This window comes from Carettochelys insculpta, chromosome 5 (assembly GCF_033958435.1).
Source record: "Carettochelys insculpta isolate YL-2023 chromosome 5, ASM3395843v1, whole genome shotgun sequence".
Lineage (NCBI taxonomy): Eukaryota > Metazoa > Chordata > Testudines > Carettochelyidae > Carettochelys > Carettochelys insculpta.
The window spans coordinates 113,515,596-113,533,157 of record NC_134141.1 but is presented as its reverse complement, the minus strand read 5'-3'; the positions used below and the strand labels follow the sequence as shown (position 1 = coordinate 113,533,157).

General features: G+C 42.0%; 1 protein-coding gene across 2 annotated transcripts in view; it reads left to right on the top strand.

Moving 5' to 3' along the window:
* Nucleotides 1-16,174, top strand: part of SMAD4 (SMAD family member 4) — a 43,592-nt gene extending 27,418 nt beyond the window's left edge. For both annotated transcript variants that reach the window (XM_074995779.1, XM_074995780.1), the window contains exons 6-12: nt 552-671; nt 811-924; nt 2,556-2,606; nt 3,608-3,791; nt 5,414-5,582; nt 7,627-7,765; nt 9,601-16,174. In XM_074995779.1, coding sequence (XP_074851880.1) covers nt 552-671; nt 811-924; nt 2,556-2,606; nt 3,608-3,791; nt 5,414-5,582; nt 7,627-7,765; nt 9,601-9,812 — 989 coding nt within the window. In that variant the 3' untranslated portion in view covers nt 9,813-16,174. The remainder of the gene's footprint in view (nt 1-551; nt 672-810; nt 925-2,555; nt 2,607-3,607; nt 3,792-5,413; nt 5,583-7,626; nt 7,766-9,600) is intronic.
* Nucleotides 16,175-17,562: the final 1,388 nt, after the last annotated feature.

Sequence of the window (17,562 nt, the reverse complement as noted above, 5' to 3'; positions counted from 1 at the left end):
GAGCCCTTGTTCTCACTTTCAGATGACATTGTAAATGAGATGTGGGCAGCACTGTCTTCTACAAATGTAAACAAACTTGTTTGTGTGAGCGATTGATTGAACAAATAAGACTGAGTGGACTTGCTGACACAAAAGTTTTACATTGTTTTGGATGCAGTTATTTTTTGTGCATGTTCACATTTGTAAGTCCAACTTTCATAATAGAGGTTGCACTCCCTGTACTTGATAGGCAAATTGAAAAATACTGTTTTTTTTTTAAACAGGGTAAACATTTATGATCAAAAATAAAGTGAGCATTGTCCACTTTGTATTGAGTGTTTGTAATTGAAATCAATATATTTTAAAATGTAGAAAAAAACCAACAATATTGACATTGTGTACTATTATTTACCATCTCATTTTAATTGCTTGACAGTCCTACCTTAAACAATTGCAGCTTTATTCTAATAGGCTTGCTAATGGAATGTGTTTATTCCTCATTAGGAGTGTGCAATTTCCCTTATAATAAACCTGTGGAATATTTATGAATGGGAAGTATGTTCTTTTACCAGGTCAACCAACCAGTATATTGACAGGTAGCCATACTGATGGACTATTACAGATTGCTCCAGGGCCTCAGCCAGGAACACAGCAGAATGGGTTTCCAGCTCAGCCAGCTACTTACCATCATAGTGAGTATACGTGTGACAAGCATTGTATTTAGTTTTTGAAAACCTGCTAATGAATGTTCAGGAGAAATAAAATATTTGAATAATTAAAGGTAAGTTCCCTTAAATTCAAATTAATCCAGGGTCTTTTATCTTCTTTTAGATAGTACAACAACTTGGACTGGAAGTCGAACAGCAGCTTACACACCTACTATACCTCACCACCAGAATGGACATCTTCAGCATCACCCTCCTATGCCCCATCCTGGACATTACTGTAAGCATTTGTGGATTTTCAGATTGTTATACTTTCTAGTTTGTTATTGCAGCATAATGACAATCTCTCTAGTGACTACCCTAGTCTCTCCATCTGTCCGTCTTTATTCTCCCTGCCCTTCCCCCTCTGGGCCACCCATCCACTCACTCTCACAAATGTAAACTCTGTTAATTGTAAAACTATAATTACCATGTAACACATTCTGACTTTTAAATATGAAAGTTCCAAGAGAGTTGATGCACTGTACTTTGTGCTACATCAAAACAGGGAAGAGCAGGTTAAAATCTTAATTGTGTTAAGATAGGATCATCCAGATTTGTAGTTAAATGCCTATAAGTATTTATTTCCCTTTTCTGCATCAATTTAACCTCTGCTGTAAATAATTACTTTGCCCTTAAGAATGTCAGTCTAAACATAGCTTTTGAAATAATACTTGGCCTTCTTTAGTTCGAGTTCCTTGTTTCAGAGCCCTTAAACACATATTTAGAGTAAAGTGTCATTTTGTTAACTTACAGTACTAAAATTACACTTTAAAAGAAATATCAGTATGTGCACTAAAATGTAAATATATTGTAAAAGTTAAAAATAAATTCTTGACTGTCCTCTCTCTAACCCACTCCAACGGAACATTTGGCACATAAATTTGCACTTGCTATAAAACAAACCTTTAAAATTTCCTTAAGTTCTTGACCTCAAGGCAAAATAGATTGATTTTTGTTTTTCCATGTTGTAATGGCTTGAAGTTGGCTTGAATGAGATCAGTAGAGCCAAAAGATATAGGAGTTTATTTAAGAGCTTGGAGTGTGGTGGTGAAAGAACAAAAATGAAAATTAATTTTCCCTATCCTCTTTTTATTATGGAATTCAGTAATCTCTAAACACTGAAAGCTCTGGGTTTCTGGTTATTGCAAATATAAATTATTCTGTTTGCAGTGGTTATGCTCTGCACTGTTATTCCTAAGGGGGAGGTAAAATCAATTATTGCAGTAAATTACTTTGGCAGTTTTCCTGTATCAACAGAACACATTTTGGGTCTGTTATTAAGTTTTATATTACTCCCTTCTCACTGGTTCCATCTGTATGCTCTGTCTTGTTTATCTGAAGTAGTGGAGTTCCAAATTTTTTCTGGTGCTTAAATTACTCAATATTGACTTGGCTTTGTAATTTAATACTTTGACCTTTCTATAAATGATACTTCTATCTGGATGGTGGTGCTCTTGAGCTTTCTCTTTGAGCTTCTGCTGTTCTCACTTTGAGCAGTCTCATCCATTGACATCTACCAACTTTATTGATCTATTTGTCATGTTCTCCCACAAGTCATTGTGCCTTCATCCATCACATATATCCCAAACTCATCAGTAAGATGGCATATTCCCTTCTAAAGATGTACTTCTGCTGTGCTGACTGAGGAGCATAGCTAATTTAAAATACTACTAATAATAAAAAAAAAAGTTAACCTTGCTTTGCAAAGAGTGAACTCTTTGCTGACCTTTGTTGTTAGAATGAGCTTGTCAAGGCTGGGATCATACCTTCGTTTGGAAAGTGCGTAGCACATTCTGGACTCTACCAAAACAAAATACTTAGAAATCTGTATCTTCAAGTAAAACACATTTCATGCTTTTTCTTTTAAAGGGCCAGTTCACAATGAACTTGCATTCCAGCCTCCTATATCAAATCATCCTGGTAAGTGCATACTTTTGAAGAGTTGCGGAAAGCATAATGGAAAATTAAATGTATTCCATATGAGCCTGATCCACAGTGTTGTGTCACCTGCTTCAAAAGCTGTGCCAAGCATATGTTACAAAGAAATAATACATTTTGAGATGGTACAAAATGACTAAATGTTAACTGTTGGTATTTCCAGAGACTTTTTCAAAGAATGGATTTGAAATATAAAAAACAGACTTTTAAGGTTAAGCAATTGGTGGAATCTAGGCAGGTACACTTTTGCAGTGAAACCTAGAAAACCACTCAACTTGAAGATGCAAGATAGTATACTAACAATAATAATACAGTTTGTCGCTTCACATAGGTTACATCACCTGTATGATTTAAACCTAATTTATTTTTTCCCTTCATTGGCCTTTACCGATGAAGGAAAAACTTGTAAGGATTGAAAGCTGAACTAATAAGACATAAGTGTTAATTATAAAAATATAAATTTGTCTATAATCCACCTGCTTCATACTGAAGTATTTTTTTATAAACATATGTCTGAAATATTTGTTCTTTAAGGATTTATAACAACTTGAAACCTTTGTGTGCTCTTTTATGGTAAAAGTAGAGCATTTCTACTAGTAATTTGCAGTGCTTCTGTCTTTACCTAGCTAGTGCAGGTTGATTTAGAAATCTATTAATATGCACATTTATTGACATTGTGCAGTTAGAATAATAGTTAAATGCAAATTTAAATTACCTTAACATCATTCCTGCCCAGGTGTTCCTGTTCTGTGTCTAATGTACAAAATATTTACTAATAAATGTGACCAAAAAATTGAAAGCAGAGGCAATTTTATGCTGATTTTGATCTCATTGCTGACTTTATATATACAGTGTAATAAAACACATTCATACACAGCTAAAAATCAAAATCCAAGTACAAATGGAGACGTTCTAAACCTTTCTGTCTCATGCTTTTGCAGAATTTTATTAGCCCATTTCAGCCTTCTCTTTGTCTTCTGTAGCTCCGGAGTATTGGTGTTCAATTGCTTACTTTGAAATGGATGTGCAGGTTGGGGAGACGTTTAAGGTCCCTTCAAGTTGCCCAGTTGTTACTGTGGATGGATATGTGGACCCTTCAGGAGGAGATCGCTTTTGCCTGGGACAGCTGTCTAATGTACACAGAACAGAAGCCATTGAAAGAGCAAGGTATTTTGCATGTTTTCTGGGGCACCAGACTTTGGTTGTAATTCATATTTATTATTTTAAGCTTTTGGTATATACATTTCTTTTGAAGGTATAAGTGCTGTTTATGTACTTTCTAATTAATATGCTATGGCAGCACGGGTGTTCCTGGGCCTTTGGATTCTCATTTTGGGTGTGTTCATCCAGCTGAGAAATGGCTCAGTGACCCAGGCGTATGCCCTTTGAAGTGTCACATTGCTGTTTTGTTCGTTTATAAAATTGTGTTTGAAAGTTGTCATAATTATAAGTACACTTGGTATCCTTGTGCCTGGGGAAGGGTTTATTCTTGAGTGTAAGGGCAAAGATGACACTAAATGAAGTTCACAGGTTCTTTGAAGCAAATTGAAAATTGATACTTGTTTTTCATTCTTACCACACACACTTAAGTTTTGGTAAAAGAGCAGAAAAAGGATCTCAGGAACTTTCTTGCTCATGATAAAGTCCTTTTCCCCATGAAACAAAGAGGAATACAACAGGACTAAAATATTCCAATTGTTAATAGTTTAAAATAAGGTGCATTATTGTGACATCACCAAAGATTATGTTGCTGTTTTGCGGCATTGCTTCAGGAGATGTGCCCAGTGCCATTTTTTTAATCCAGTTCTCTATTGCAGAACTGTACAGTTTGACTTTAGGAGAGCTCTGTGTAGCTCAAAAGGTGGCCTGTTTCACCACTGGGCCAGTAAAAGATTCTACCTCACGCTTTTTGTTTCTCTTATCTTCCAGTATCAGCGTGGCTAGAGCACTGCAAATAATTTAGGACAATTGTTAGTGTGGATTCTTTTTTCTGCCAAAATGGGAGGCCCAAATATTGTATTTGCTAAGTTTTGGAATGCACAATCTGCCTACAGTTACATTAAATGTTCCTTGACCAGTATTGCTTGTCCATGCTGCTGCTGCTACCATAAAATTAATTTTACATCAATTGTGTCCAATTGGAAGTCAAAGATTGCCACACCTGTGGTGGTGGTTGTTCTATATTCGCCACATTATATTGTACAAAATTTTGTAGAGCCAGGCACTCCCAGCCCCATCCTCCCAAAATAAATGATCACCCCCTCCCCAGAGCCGGGCACTCCCAGCCGTCCACCCACTCGAAAATGAATGCCAGGCACCCCCCGGCCCCTCTCGTTCTAATTCAGTGCTGGTGACTCTCCAGAGCTGCTAGGGTGCTGCTGCTGCCTCCACACGCTTCTCTCACCAAAAGGTGGGGTACATGTGTGGAGTGGGTAGAGAGCACTCCTGGCACACGGCATTTTAAGCCTCCAAGACCTGCATGTGGTTTGAGAGCCGCGGGTTGGCCTCCCCTGTATTCACCACAACGCAGTGTCCTATGTGCCACATGTGGCAAGTGGTGAACCTGCTGGACACCCCGTGTTGTGTTCAGTGCAGCCTGCTCATACAATATGGATATGACCCACCTTCATGCTGTGTTGTGTAGCTTGCATTCAACTGCTGCTAAGACATCAACAGTTCTAATTCTTTTAAAAATAGTTAACGTATTCGCCTTCTAACTAAGTTATATTACAGGCTGGAATTTAATTGTCCTGTAGTGCACTACTGAGAACACTTTTTCCCCACTTAAGGTTGCACATAGGTAAAGGGGTGCAGCTGGAATGTAAAGGTGAAGGCGACGTGTGGGTTAGGTGCCTCAGTGACCATGCAGTCTTTGTTCAGAGCTACTACTTGGATAGAGAAGCTGGGCGTGCACCAGGAGATGCAGTTCACAAGATTTACCCAAGTGCATATATAAAGGTTGGTTTCAAGTTTCAGAGCGGTAACCGTGTTAGTCTGTATCTGCAAAAATGAGAGGTCCTGTGGCACCTTATAGACTAACAGAATTGTTGGAGCATAAGCATTTGTGGGCAAAGACCTATTTCATCAGATGCAATGCAATGCCCCATGAAAGCTTATGATCCAAAATTTCTGTTGGTCTATAAGCTGCCACAGCGTTTCTTGCTGTTTTTAAAGGTTGGTTTAAATATTCTGGATTGTAATTGTAAGAAATAACAAATGACTTTGTTCTGTTAGTGGAAAAAAATTGTTTTATGAAGTGCTGAAAGAAATTTAAACCAAATAACCAACAGTACGTTTTTCCCACTAAAACAAAAACTGGTTTAGTCTGTCTTAGACTAACGACTCCCTCGACCAGCACCCTGGGGACCTGACCAGTCCCAAACAAGGGAATTTGCTGGATGAAGGGAGCTTCCCTACGGTGGCCACCGAGTTTGCTGCCCCTCCTGCTGCCGGCTCCTCTTTTGCCCTCACCGCCAACATACACACCTCTAGCACTGGGGCCCGTTTACCTCCTGCCTGGACCTCAGCCCCTGCTGAGCTGACACCAGCCTGTGCACCTCAGGCTGCCAAATACAGAGGCTGGCTCCAGCCTGACTAGACTGCAGGACATGGCTCCAGCCCCCCCAGGTGCCAGATACAGCTATGGGCACTGGCACCACCTTGATTGGCCTCCAGCTCGTCCCTGGCTGGTGTACTGGACACTGCCGTGGCCTTGTGGGTACCAGCTTCACATGCTGGGCTGCCAGGATGGCCCTGTCCCCGTGGAGACTAGCACCAATCAGCTGTCACCTTTGCCCAGGGACACAAGTACCATTGGCTTCCTCTGCCAAGGCCACTGGGCTTGCCCTACTAACCTCCCAACCCAGGGTCTCTGGTCCAGTAACATGTTGCTGGACCAGAGAGTGCTGGTTTTGGGAGGTTCAACCTGTAGTGCCAAATGAAGTATTGTTTAATTTATTGTCTATGAATGGCTTTTTAAATTGGCAGTGTTTGTTTAGATGTTATGGAAGCAACTAGTCATTTCATAATCATTTTGCAAGCAGTCTTAGCAGTGGTTTTGCATTTTAAGTTTTGTAAAACAAATCATTACATAAAGTTGCTTGCTTAAGCTTATTTAGTCCAGTTCATTTTCTCATTTTGGGGAAAAATGGAATTTTAAAACGTAGTATTACATTTTTTAAGTTACTTTTTAAAAAAAAAGCATCAGCATGTCAATATTGAAGCAATGAATCCACCAAAAGTCATATTTTTTCTGTTAGATTTCAGATTTCATCTACATCAAAATGATCATTCACTTATTATTTATCTATGTAAAATGAGGTTAAACACCAAAATACTTTGCTGGGCAGCACCATGTTTCTTTCACTCACTGTAGAATCCCTCAGTCTCTTAGAGCAGAATTTTTGTGTATTTCAGTACACTGTCATTATAAGACAGCCATGTGCCCACAAACTGAAACTTAACTGCTTTAATTTGAGGCCTACCAGCTGTCAGTATTCTGTGTAAGTAAATGACTGTATTTCACCATGGCTGTGACCAGAGCAGTCAAGGACTGAAGTTTAGGTGGACACATTTCTAATTTTTCATTTAGATGCTTCGCTTTTTGAAATTAAGAATTAAGCTTTGACCTTCTGAATTTTGTCAGTTTGTGACAGTCTTAGAGCCTGATCCTGCAATTTGACCCACACAGGTAGCCTTTTTGTGGATCAGAGTTAAAGCCCACAGTGATTCGGTTAAGATCTCAGTGTGTTGGGTTTTTTGAATAGCTACTGGTGCTCAAATTATGGAAGAGTCTGTAAAAACAATGGATAGAATTTTGACAGTTTTTTCTAGAAATAAAAATTTACTTGGTACAAGCTTGTGTCTAGACACACTAATTTTCTGTGTGTTAAGATCTTAAATTTCTCATTTATAATGGCAGTAATAGCATTTGGCTCTTATGAACTCTGTCCCTCAATAGGTAGGATAAATGGGTAATGCAGGACTTATATTTTTTTAAAAGGTGTTTGATTTACGCCAATGTCATCGTCAGATGCAACAACAGGCTGCCACTGCACAAGCTGCAGCTGCTGCCCAGGCTGCAGCAGTAGCTGGAAACATACCTGGACCAGGATCAGTAGGTGGAATAGCCCCAGCAATCAGTAAGTATATTAAGTCATTTTTTTTCTCTTTTGGAGTTAAACAGCCTTTTGAGTGAACGAGGGACGTATTATATCTGGGGGGACTTGATAAAAGCCTTCAGCTTACTGAAGGGAGGCTGCAAAGAGGCTGGAGAGAGGCTGTTCACAGTGGTCACGGATGGCAGAACACGGAACAATGGTCTCAGGTTGTGGTTGGAAAGATCCAGGTTGAACATTAGGAAAAACTTTTTCACTAGGAGGGTGGTGAAGCGTTGGAATCGTCTACCCAGGGAGGTAGTGGAGTCTCCATCCCTGCAGGTGTTTAAGTCTCACCTTGACAAAGGCCTGGTGGGGCTGATCTGATGGTTTTGGCCCTACTTAGAGCGGGGGGCTGGACTCGATGGCTTCTTTAGGTCTCTTCCAGCGCTATTGTTCTGTGATTCTATGATTCTTATTTACACTTCAGATATACTCTTATTAAGTAAATTACCTAATTTTGTAGCTTCTCTTCACAAGCTTCCATTATGAATTCCAGTGTGAACATGGCTGAAAAATTTGTCCCTATAAAAGTTTGTGACAGAGTACACTGCTTCTGAGGCACAAAGGCCAAACGGTATAACTGGGTTACTCTATGTGAAGTCATGTTTCCACCTTCTAAAACAAAGCTTGAAAAATTTCCCAGGGAGAACTAAATGAGCCAGGTGCTAAAAAATATGACTGAGGTTTGTGAGAGAGAGGCCAAGACCATCTTGTAAGAAGCTTATCCTGGAGAAAGGTGCTGAGCTCTGTCCCTGAGATTGCCTTGAATTCTGCTAAAAGAAAAGATTTTTTTTTTAAATTGGTGCCTAAGTTTAACCTCCTAAATTGATATTTAGGCACCCAACTAAGTAGCTAGATTTTCAAAAATGCTGAGTGCTTACTTACAATTTCCATCTTGCTATGGACAATATAAAACGAAACCAGAATAATTTGGATAAGATTTTTTTGTTATTTTTAAAAAATATGTAGTATATTTTGTCTGCTTTAAAATAACAAAAAAATCTTCCTTGAGCAGACAACCTGTAGTATGTACCAATTTTACACTGTTGGGAAATGTTTATTAGCAAATTAACTTTGCACTAAAGGTTTAAAATGGAAGTACAAGCTGTTCTTATTAATAGCACGTTTTAAATTACCACTATGGCTTTAGGCCCCTTTCTCCAGATATTGGAAAGAAGTCACATGGCAGCAAGTAGATTGCAGTAGATGTTGAAGTTGCCCAATTCTACTTGTACAGCCCTTTGGGGTAATCATGTTGAAGTGAAAAGCTGAGACTGGTACATACGTATGCTTTTGTGTATAGAAGGTGCTCCTGGATAAACTACATATGCACATTTGGAAATACTTTTTTGGTTGCTTTTGTGTAATTTGGATTTGTGACTTTTGGTCCATTTTGAAACAAGTGCAGTAGAGCAATTATCAGTACTTTATACTCCTGTCATAAGGCTTGACCAATCTATAGTTCACTTAACTCCAGACATAAGTACCTCTAGCTGCATTTGGCTTTTTAAAATGGGCTTTTAATACTAGCTTACATAACATAACTGTTCGAAGTTTAATTAGCTATCTCTGATAGCTTGTAGTGGGTTACAAGGATTCATAGCCACGCCAATCAAAAAGTTGAGCTGAAAAGCCTTTGTATCTAGGACGAATCTAAATATGTTTGCGAAGAGGGAGAACTGTACATGGAAGAACAGCTGAGCAAATGGGTTATTATGTAGAGAATTGGCTCCGTGTTACATGGAACTGTTACGGCAAAATGCTATGGCTGAGACAATTAAAAGCACACAAACACTTACTCAGTATCTCTCACTTAGGTTTGTCAGCAGCTGCTGGAATTGGTGTAGATGATCTTCGCCGCTTGTGCATACTCAGGATGAGTTTTGTGAAAGGTTGGGGACCTGACTACCCAAGGCAGAGCATCAAAGAAACTCCCTGTTGGATTGAAATTCACTTACACCGCGCCCTCCAGCTTCTGGATGAAGTACTTCATACCATGCCTATTGCAGACCCACAACCTCTGGACTGAGATTTCTCTGTGCACTGCTGTGGGCTATTCTATTGTCAGGATGGTGGATTGTAAAAAGCAATTTTGTTTATAACCTGAAGATACCTTTTTACTTTTGTTCTAATTAATCTTTTAAAACCAGGTTTTAAAAATGCGTTTGCCTTCTTGCTCTCAGCAGAAAGAAAATGAATATGCAGAAATTGGATTTCAGTTACTTTTTCAGGTCTTTACTTTCACAACATGTGGCTCAAGCCTTGAAGTAAAGTCCAAATGGATACTTTCAAAAGGATCGAACACCATGCTGGCAACTTGCTGATAAGCCTTGTGAGCCTTTTTTATGCAGAATATAATTTATATCTGAAAATTCCTTCTAATCACCATAAACATTTACCTTAAGACAACTTTAGTTATTGAAATCTTACATTTAGTTCTTTTAGGGAACAAATCATTAGCAGCAGAGATTTCTTCATCTTGATGAGTATCTTGCTGTGGTTTTCAAGACTGAAGGATATGGACTGCCAAAAATGAGGAGTACATTGTTGGTAATTAAAAGTAATCTGGAAAAAGAAATGTTTCTTTTCATTTACTATTTTTAAAAAGGCATTTTAGAGTTTTATTTATAAAGGCACACACTTTTTAAAACACTAAAAGAAACGGATACTACTACTTTGAGTAGTGTCCCTTTGGGTGCTACACTCTGGGTGTCAGTGTGTCCTCATGTCGATGCTCAGAGATTCTTCCGTAGCTGTGGTTTCCCGCACCGCACATGCACAGAAGCACCTGTTTGTGCTGTCTGGCACACGGTGCAGGCTCCTCTGTTCCTTCTGTACCATCCTCTGCTGCAAACAAAGCCTTGCTAGTCTCTGCAAAAGAGTTAGAGAAGTTGTTAGTTACTCCTTAGCCATCCCCTAGTCCAAGTTATCTGCCCTCTTTCTATGTTGTTTGAATTTAAAAAAAAAAAAATGTAGTTAGTATAGGTGGTGTCCTGCATCACTGCCATACCGGGCTCCTCAATATTCAAGTAGCGTGTCACGTGCAACAGTGCCATGACCATGTTGGACGGCCATGTGTCCTACATAAAATGCTTTGGGGAAGGCCACCAGATGCAGTCTTGCATCCATTTTTTCCAGCCTGATGGCAAGTGCCTGTAAAGATCGGGCCAACAGGCTGAAGACCTTTCTCTATGAAAAATTCTTGCAGCTACCAGCTCCAGATAAACCAGTGGTGAAAGGTGTGGCCAAGGGTGAAAATGCCAAGCATCTCCTGGCCTCCAAAGGTCCTCTTGTTGTCATCATATCAGGTCCCTGTTCTGCCCGTTCCTGGCCTCCAGTGTTGTCTTTGTGGGCTGCACCCGAAGGGAAAACCATCCCAGGTTCTCCAGCACTGTCCCTGCCAGCATCAATTAAACAGGCGCATTCCATGCCAAAGCACAAACACATGGTGTCGACTTCATTGGCACCGGCGAGCCCAGTCATCTAAAACATAGCAGACCGCTCCAGCACCTGTGCCTCCTGTTGCATCCACTAGGAGATGGCACTGTTCATGCTCACTGCAACAAGGGGCTTCGTGTAAGACCAGGGCAGATAGCCCTTCCCACACTCCAGCACCAGGGGATATGACACGGCATTGCCACAAGTACGGTGCATCATCCACGCCCTCCATGCTGCAGCAATCGGCACGGAGAGATCTGGCACTGGCACTGATTGGACAGCAGACTGGGCCAGCACACCATCTCGTTGGTACTGATCGTCACCAAGGCCACCAACTTCACTGTGCCTTTGCCACCGTTTGGCATTGTCATCCATCTCTGACACCGGACCTCCTACACTGGTTGCCAGATCAGATGACACCATCATATTTTTCTCTCAACGTTCCAGATTTCTACACCCTTGGCAGGATGTTGCACCAATACCACCCACCTCCTCCCACACAGCTTGCTCACCACTACTCCCAACCTGAACTACAGTGGCCCTTGTGGCATGCGTTGTCATGGCATGACTGTACCCAGTTGGCACCATCAGCAGCATTGGAACTGCGCCCCCCTTCATCATGGCTGTCTCCTCCGCACCCGTCTTCCTCATCACTAGACGATGTGATGCTTGCCTTGTCGCCTCTCTCAGCTGACAGTGCCTGGTCATTCCAGGACCTTTTCCACCGGGTGACACAATCTATTAGATAAGGACACTCGGGAAATCCCAGTTAATCAGTACCAGCACTCCCTGAACATCAGTGCCAGACACGCTCTAATATTTAATACCATCATGTGCCACATCTCAAGGCTCATCCCCTCAGAGGTACCGAAGGAGCTTCAGCACAAGTTTGATGGCATCCCAGTTGACCACCAGCATGTCTCTGGAGGACTTTGTTGGTCTTATCTGCATTCAGTGAAAGACTACAGGATGACGTTATGCACCTTGGGAATGTATACAGCCTCGGCTAAACAGGCTTGGTATTCCCCATTTCAGTTCCCCTGGGACCAGTACCAACAGTCCCAGCAACAGCCTCGGTTCTGGCAACACCAACATTCTGGCAGACAGTATCAAAGTCAACAGCCCTTGATGTCCCACTCTCAACCCTTCAAGCAATGGTTTTGAGGGTGTGGTCAAGAGTCTGATCCAGTGTTTCCAACAGGGCACCACACAACTGTTCTGCCACCATCTGTCTTTTTTTTTTTTTTCTGTCAGTGGGAAGCCATCACCACAGACAAATGGGTTTCGGAGCTGGTGGGACAAGGATACTCCATCCCCTTCATCTCTATGCCCCCCCCATCCCTCTTCAGGGCCCCTTCTCACAAGATTCTCCTTGACCAGGAGGTCCAATGCTGCCTTAGTCTGGGGGTGATCAAGCCTGTTCCTGAGGAATTTCAGGGCAAGGAGTTTCACTCCACTTACTTCCTTGCTCAGAAGAGCTGAGGATGGAGACCTATTTTGGACCTCAGACGACTCAACAAATATGTGCTCTACAGATGCTTCAGGATGGTGACCCTTGCTACCATTATTCCAGCCCTGGACAAGAACTACTGGCTCTCAGCTCTCGATCTACAGGATGTGTATTTCCATATCACCACCCATCCAGCTCCCAGATGCTTCCTCTTTTTCACAATAGGGCGCTCTCACTATCAATACCAGGTCCTCCCATTCGGCCTTTCCACAGTGCCGCAAGTGTTTTCTGAAACCTTGGTGGTAGTGGTGGCTGCTCGTCTTCACTGGCAAGGAGTCGTCATCTTCCTTTATCTGGATGTTAGCCTTAAAGGGTCCCTTGCTCTCTGAAGCGCTACACATGGTGCAAGTCACTGTGCACCTCTTACTCAGTCTGGGCTTCCCCATCAAATACACAGAGTCCACTATACATTGTGCCCAGGCTCTGGAGTTTATAGGAGCACACATTGACACCATCATGGCCACAGCTACCCTGCCCATTCAAAGATTATGCACACTGTTCATTCTCATTCAGGCAGCACACCAGTCCCCTACCACTACGATACATGCCTGCTTAGCACTACTGGGCCATATGGCTGCCACCACACAGATGGTCAAGCTAGCCCAGCTTCACATTGCTGTCTTCAGTCATGGCTGGCCTCATGCTATGCTCAAGCCAGGGACCTGCTTTCCAAGTTGGTAGCTATCCCTCCGTGGGTTCACCCTTTCTTCAATGGTGAATGTGGCTGGGGAGTGTTTTCACCAGCATGCTGTTTGACCAGTCGCCACTGTTGGTCACTCTTACCACGTCACCTCTCTTCTCAGCTGGGAAGCGTACGTTGGTCGTCACACGGTGCAGGGCAGGTTGTTCACCGAACAAATGCTTTACATCAACCTTTTGGAACTCGTAGCTTTCCGCTACGCCTGCAAACACTTCCAATAGTTTCTGGTGGGCAAGTTGGTCAATATCCTTAGTGGTAACACCACTTGCATATATTACATCAACCGCCAACGGGGAGTTCACTCACCGTCTCCCAGTGCGGAAGCCATAAGACTGCAGACATGGTGTGTTTGACACTAGATCAATCCAGTGGCTATGTATCTCCGTGGACTTCTTAACGTTCCAGCCAGTGCCCTCAGTTGTACATTCATCGACCATCACAAACGGGAAATCGACACGGTTGCCCTCATCCGGGTGTTTCCACTGTGGGGATACCCTTACATATATCTATTGACCACCAGAACCAACAGAAAATGCCACTGGTACTGTTCCAGAGTGGGGCTCAGGAAACACTCCATCAGGGAGGCCTTCACCATTGCATGGGATGTGCCTTTGTTGTACCCGTTCCCCCTCCCTTCCCATTTTGCTTATCCACAGGGTGCTACTCAAGGTCAGACAAGACTAGGCCCTCTACTAGCCCTGGCCTGGCCCAGATGAACTTGGTACCCTTACCTCTTTTGGATGTCAGTAGTGGCTCCTTACCAGTTTCCTTCTTGCTGTGACTTTGTCTTGGGACTTCAGTGCACTCTTCATCCTGATCTCCTCAAACTACACCTCCACACGTCATCTTCATGGCTCCACAAACCTCATGCTCTGAGGGAGAAGGAGAATCTGTGTCAACAGTAGATGGGAATCAGCTTGCAAAGCTTGCCTTTATAAGTGGCGGTGGTTTTCCCACTGGATGGACAACCACCACTCTGTACCACCTCAAACCTCACCTTTGTCCATTCTTCTGGACTACCTCCTACACCTGCACGGTTCAGGCCTTAGCCTCAGCACAGTTTGGGTGCCTGCTGTGGCCATAGCCGCTTTCCACCAGTCCAAAGAGGGGCCTTCGTTCCTGGCCTGTCTATTACCAAATGTTTCTTAAAGGGCCTTCAGAACACCTTCCAGTCAGTCTGCACCCTCATCCCCATATGGGACCTTAATCATGTGCTTTGCTGCCTTATGAAGCCACCTTTTGAGCTCCTGGCTTTACGTATCTATGAAGGTCTCTCTTTGTGGTGATCATGTCAGCCAAGTGTGTTGGGGAGCTGGCCGCCTTAATGGCAGAGCCCTCCTTACACTGTCTTTACCAAAGATAGTTACTTTGTGGTCTTACCTAAGGCTCCCTCGCCACTTCACATTCACGAGCTCATCCACGTACCTGCATTTTTCCCAAAGCTGCATTCTGAACCAGCACAAGTGGCATGGCATACACTGGATGTCTGTGAGGTGTTAGCTTTCTTTATTGACCGTACGAATTCGTGGCACAAATCTCCCCGGCTTTTCTTATCCTTTGCAGAATGGTTCAAAAGTCTGCCTGTCTCACCCCAAAGACTTTCACAGTGGGTTTCCTCCTCTTTCCACACTCGTTATGCACTTCTTCAGAGAGAGTTGTCAGTTGTGAGCCCACTCCACCCAGGCCGTGTCTTCCACTACTGCCTTCCTCAAGAATGTACATCCTCATGGACATTTGTAAGGCAGCCATGTGGTTTTCCAGTAATACGTTTGCTGTGCTTTCTCGTCTCACATCACCTCTTCTATCCAAGTGGGCCAAGCTGTACTGTCTACTGTGGTAGTGACTGAGCTCCAGACCTATTTCCATTCTGTGACTACTGCTTTATAGTCACCCAGAGTGGAGCAGCCATGGGGCCACTACTCAAAGAAGAGGAGGAAGTTACTCACTCTGTTCAGTAACGAAGGTTCTTAGAGATGTGTGTCCCCATTGGTGCACTGCTTCTCTCCCTCCTTCACAGCACTCTGCTCTGTTTGTCAGGTAGAGAAAGAATGGAGGAGCCTGCGCCACATGCGCACCAGAGAGCATGGGCAGGCGCTTCTGCACGTGCACAGCGCAGTAAACCACGGCTATGGAAGAATCTCCAAGCAGGGACACAAGGATGCACAGGCATCCAGAGTGGAACACCCCTGGGGGGGGACAAATCTTGAAGAAACAATGTTACTGTACAAGGTGAGTAATTTCCTCTTTCAGTGCTGGCACTCAGTTTAAATATTACATGAAATATCCAATCTGTGAAATTGCCAATTAAGTGACATCATGGTTATCTAATGGCAGGAACATGTTTTCATAAATACTGCTGACTTGTGATATGAATACAAGCAAATGTCAGATTTGATAATTGTCTAAAATGGAGAACAACTGTTTTTACGTAATTTGAAAAGTGATACATGAATGTACCATTAAACCATGTGTGTTATTACATCCGGCATTTAGGATCCAGTTTTTGTATTTGTTCACTATTTCCACTCAGGGCAAGATGACAAACTTGTTTTTATACCTCTTGGTTATTTTAAGCCTGATGCCATCAATGACCTCATCAGTTGGCAATGACTTTGTATAGAGACTTTAAAGTAGAAAAACTTGCAGATGTATTGACTGTATGACAGCTACAATATGTATGCTTTTTCTCTAGTTAATAGTATAAATAAAATTCTGAAAACTCCCAATTTATACAATTGTATTTTTACTTCCATTAAATATTTTCTTCTACACATTGAGTCCAGTAATCTAGCGTGATGAATCCCTTTGTCTTGAAAGATCAACAGCAGCTAATAGTATTAAGGTTTATGTAATGTGCACCCTAAATTTTGATTTTCCATTGGGGCCCTTTTAGCTTTTTTTTTTCTTTTGCTACATCTCCTAAAGTGTAGAAGAATTATTTCTTACCATCTTGATGTGGTTTTGGGTTTTTTAATAGGTTATTGGAGAATTGGAACTTAAATAGGCAAAAATACTGAGTGTAAATCTAGTGTTACATGCAAATACTAATAATTAAAACTGCCTGCTTTGTTGTGTTGAGAGTCTAACAGCACAGTTTCAGCAGGTAGCACAGTAAGGAAAAGTCTTGAGGTTATTATTGAGTTTGTTTTGTTAAGTTCGTAGTATCAAATCAAGAATGTGCAGAGCACCATGATAGCATTTAGATCGAAAGCTGTGGATGAAGAGGGTTCTAAGTGCTTTAGGAAGGTGGTCAGCAGTCATTCCAGTTTTATAAATGAGCGCACAGAAGGCAACTGACTTGGCCAAATTAGTGATAGCTGGGAATAGAACCTGAGCCATTTCCCCATACTGCACCCTTCTTCCTGATCTGTACCCCATTGTTATGTTTATGGTCAACTTTAGGTCAGGGTAAGTCCTTCCTCCACGTTTCTCACATATTAGCTCCTTGCCTGATCCGAAATTAGCAACACTCATTAAAGTATTTATCAAGGTCTTGCCTCAGGCACCTATCGTCCAGCTTAGGTGATTTTATTTTTCTTTCTTTTTCTCCTCATACTTTAACTTGTTCAGAAAAGAAAGTGGATTCCTCCACTGGGGTGCTTCTCTTAGGTGGTAGGGTAGCTTCGAAGCAAATGGTTAGAGATCCTGACTCATCCAAAAAAAAGGGGTGAGGTGCAGAGATAATCTTTAGGAGAAGGTTTTTTTTTTGTGTTAGTGAAACTAGTGAAGCCTGACCACAGTTGGTTCTTACGCAGATGGTTGTTGAATTATCTGTTGTGCCCTTAATCCCAAATTCTTGGTTCCTAGCCATCTGGAAAGCTTACAGACTTCTGACTAGTTAATTGTCATAGGGCAGTTCACAAGAACTAGATTCCTTGCAGTTTTCCTATGAAGAATCGTGCATCTCCTAAAGACACTCATCATTTTCTAATTGCTGATTTTTGCACATCTACATCAGACATCCTCCAGAATTTTGTATCCAAGTCCCCAGATTTTCTACCAGCTCGGTGTTGTAACAGAAGATTCCTTCTACCTGATTTAAAGTAAGCCAAAATGTTCAAGGGAATCAACAGATTAGGCTGCACATGCAGAGGCATCACAAAAAGGAGCAATGATCTCCTTCATTTCTTG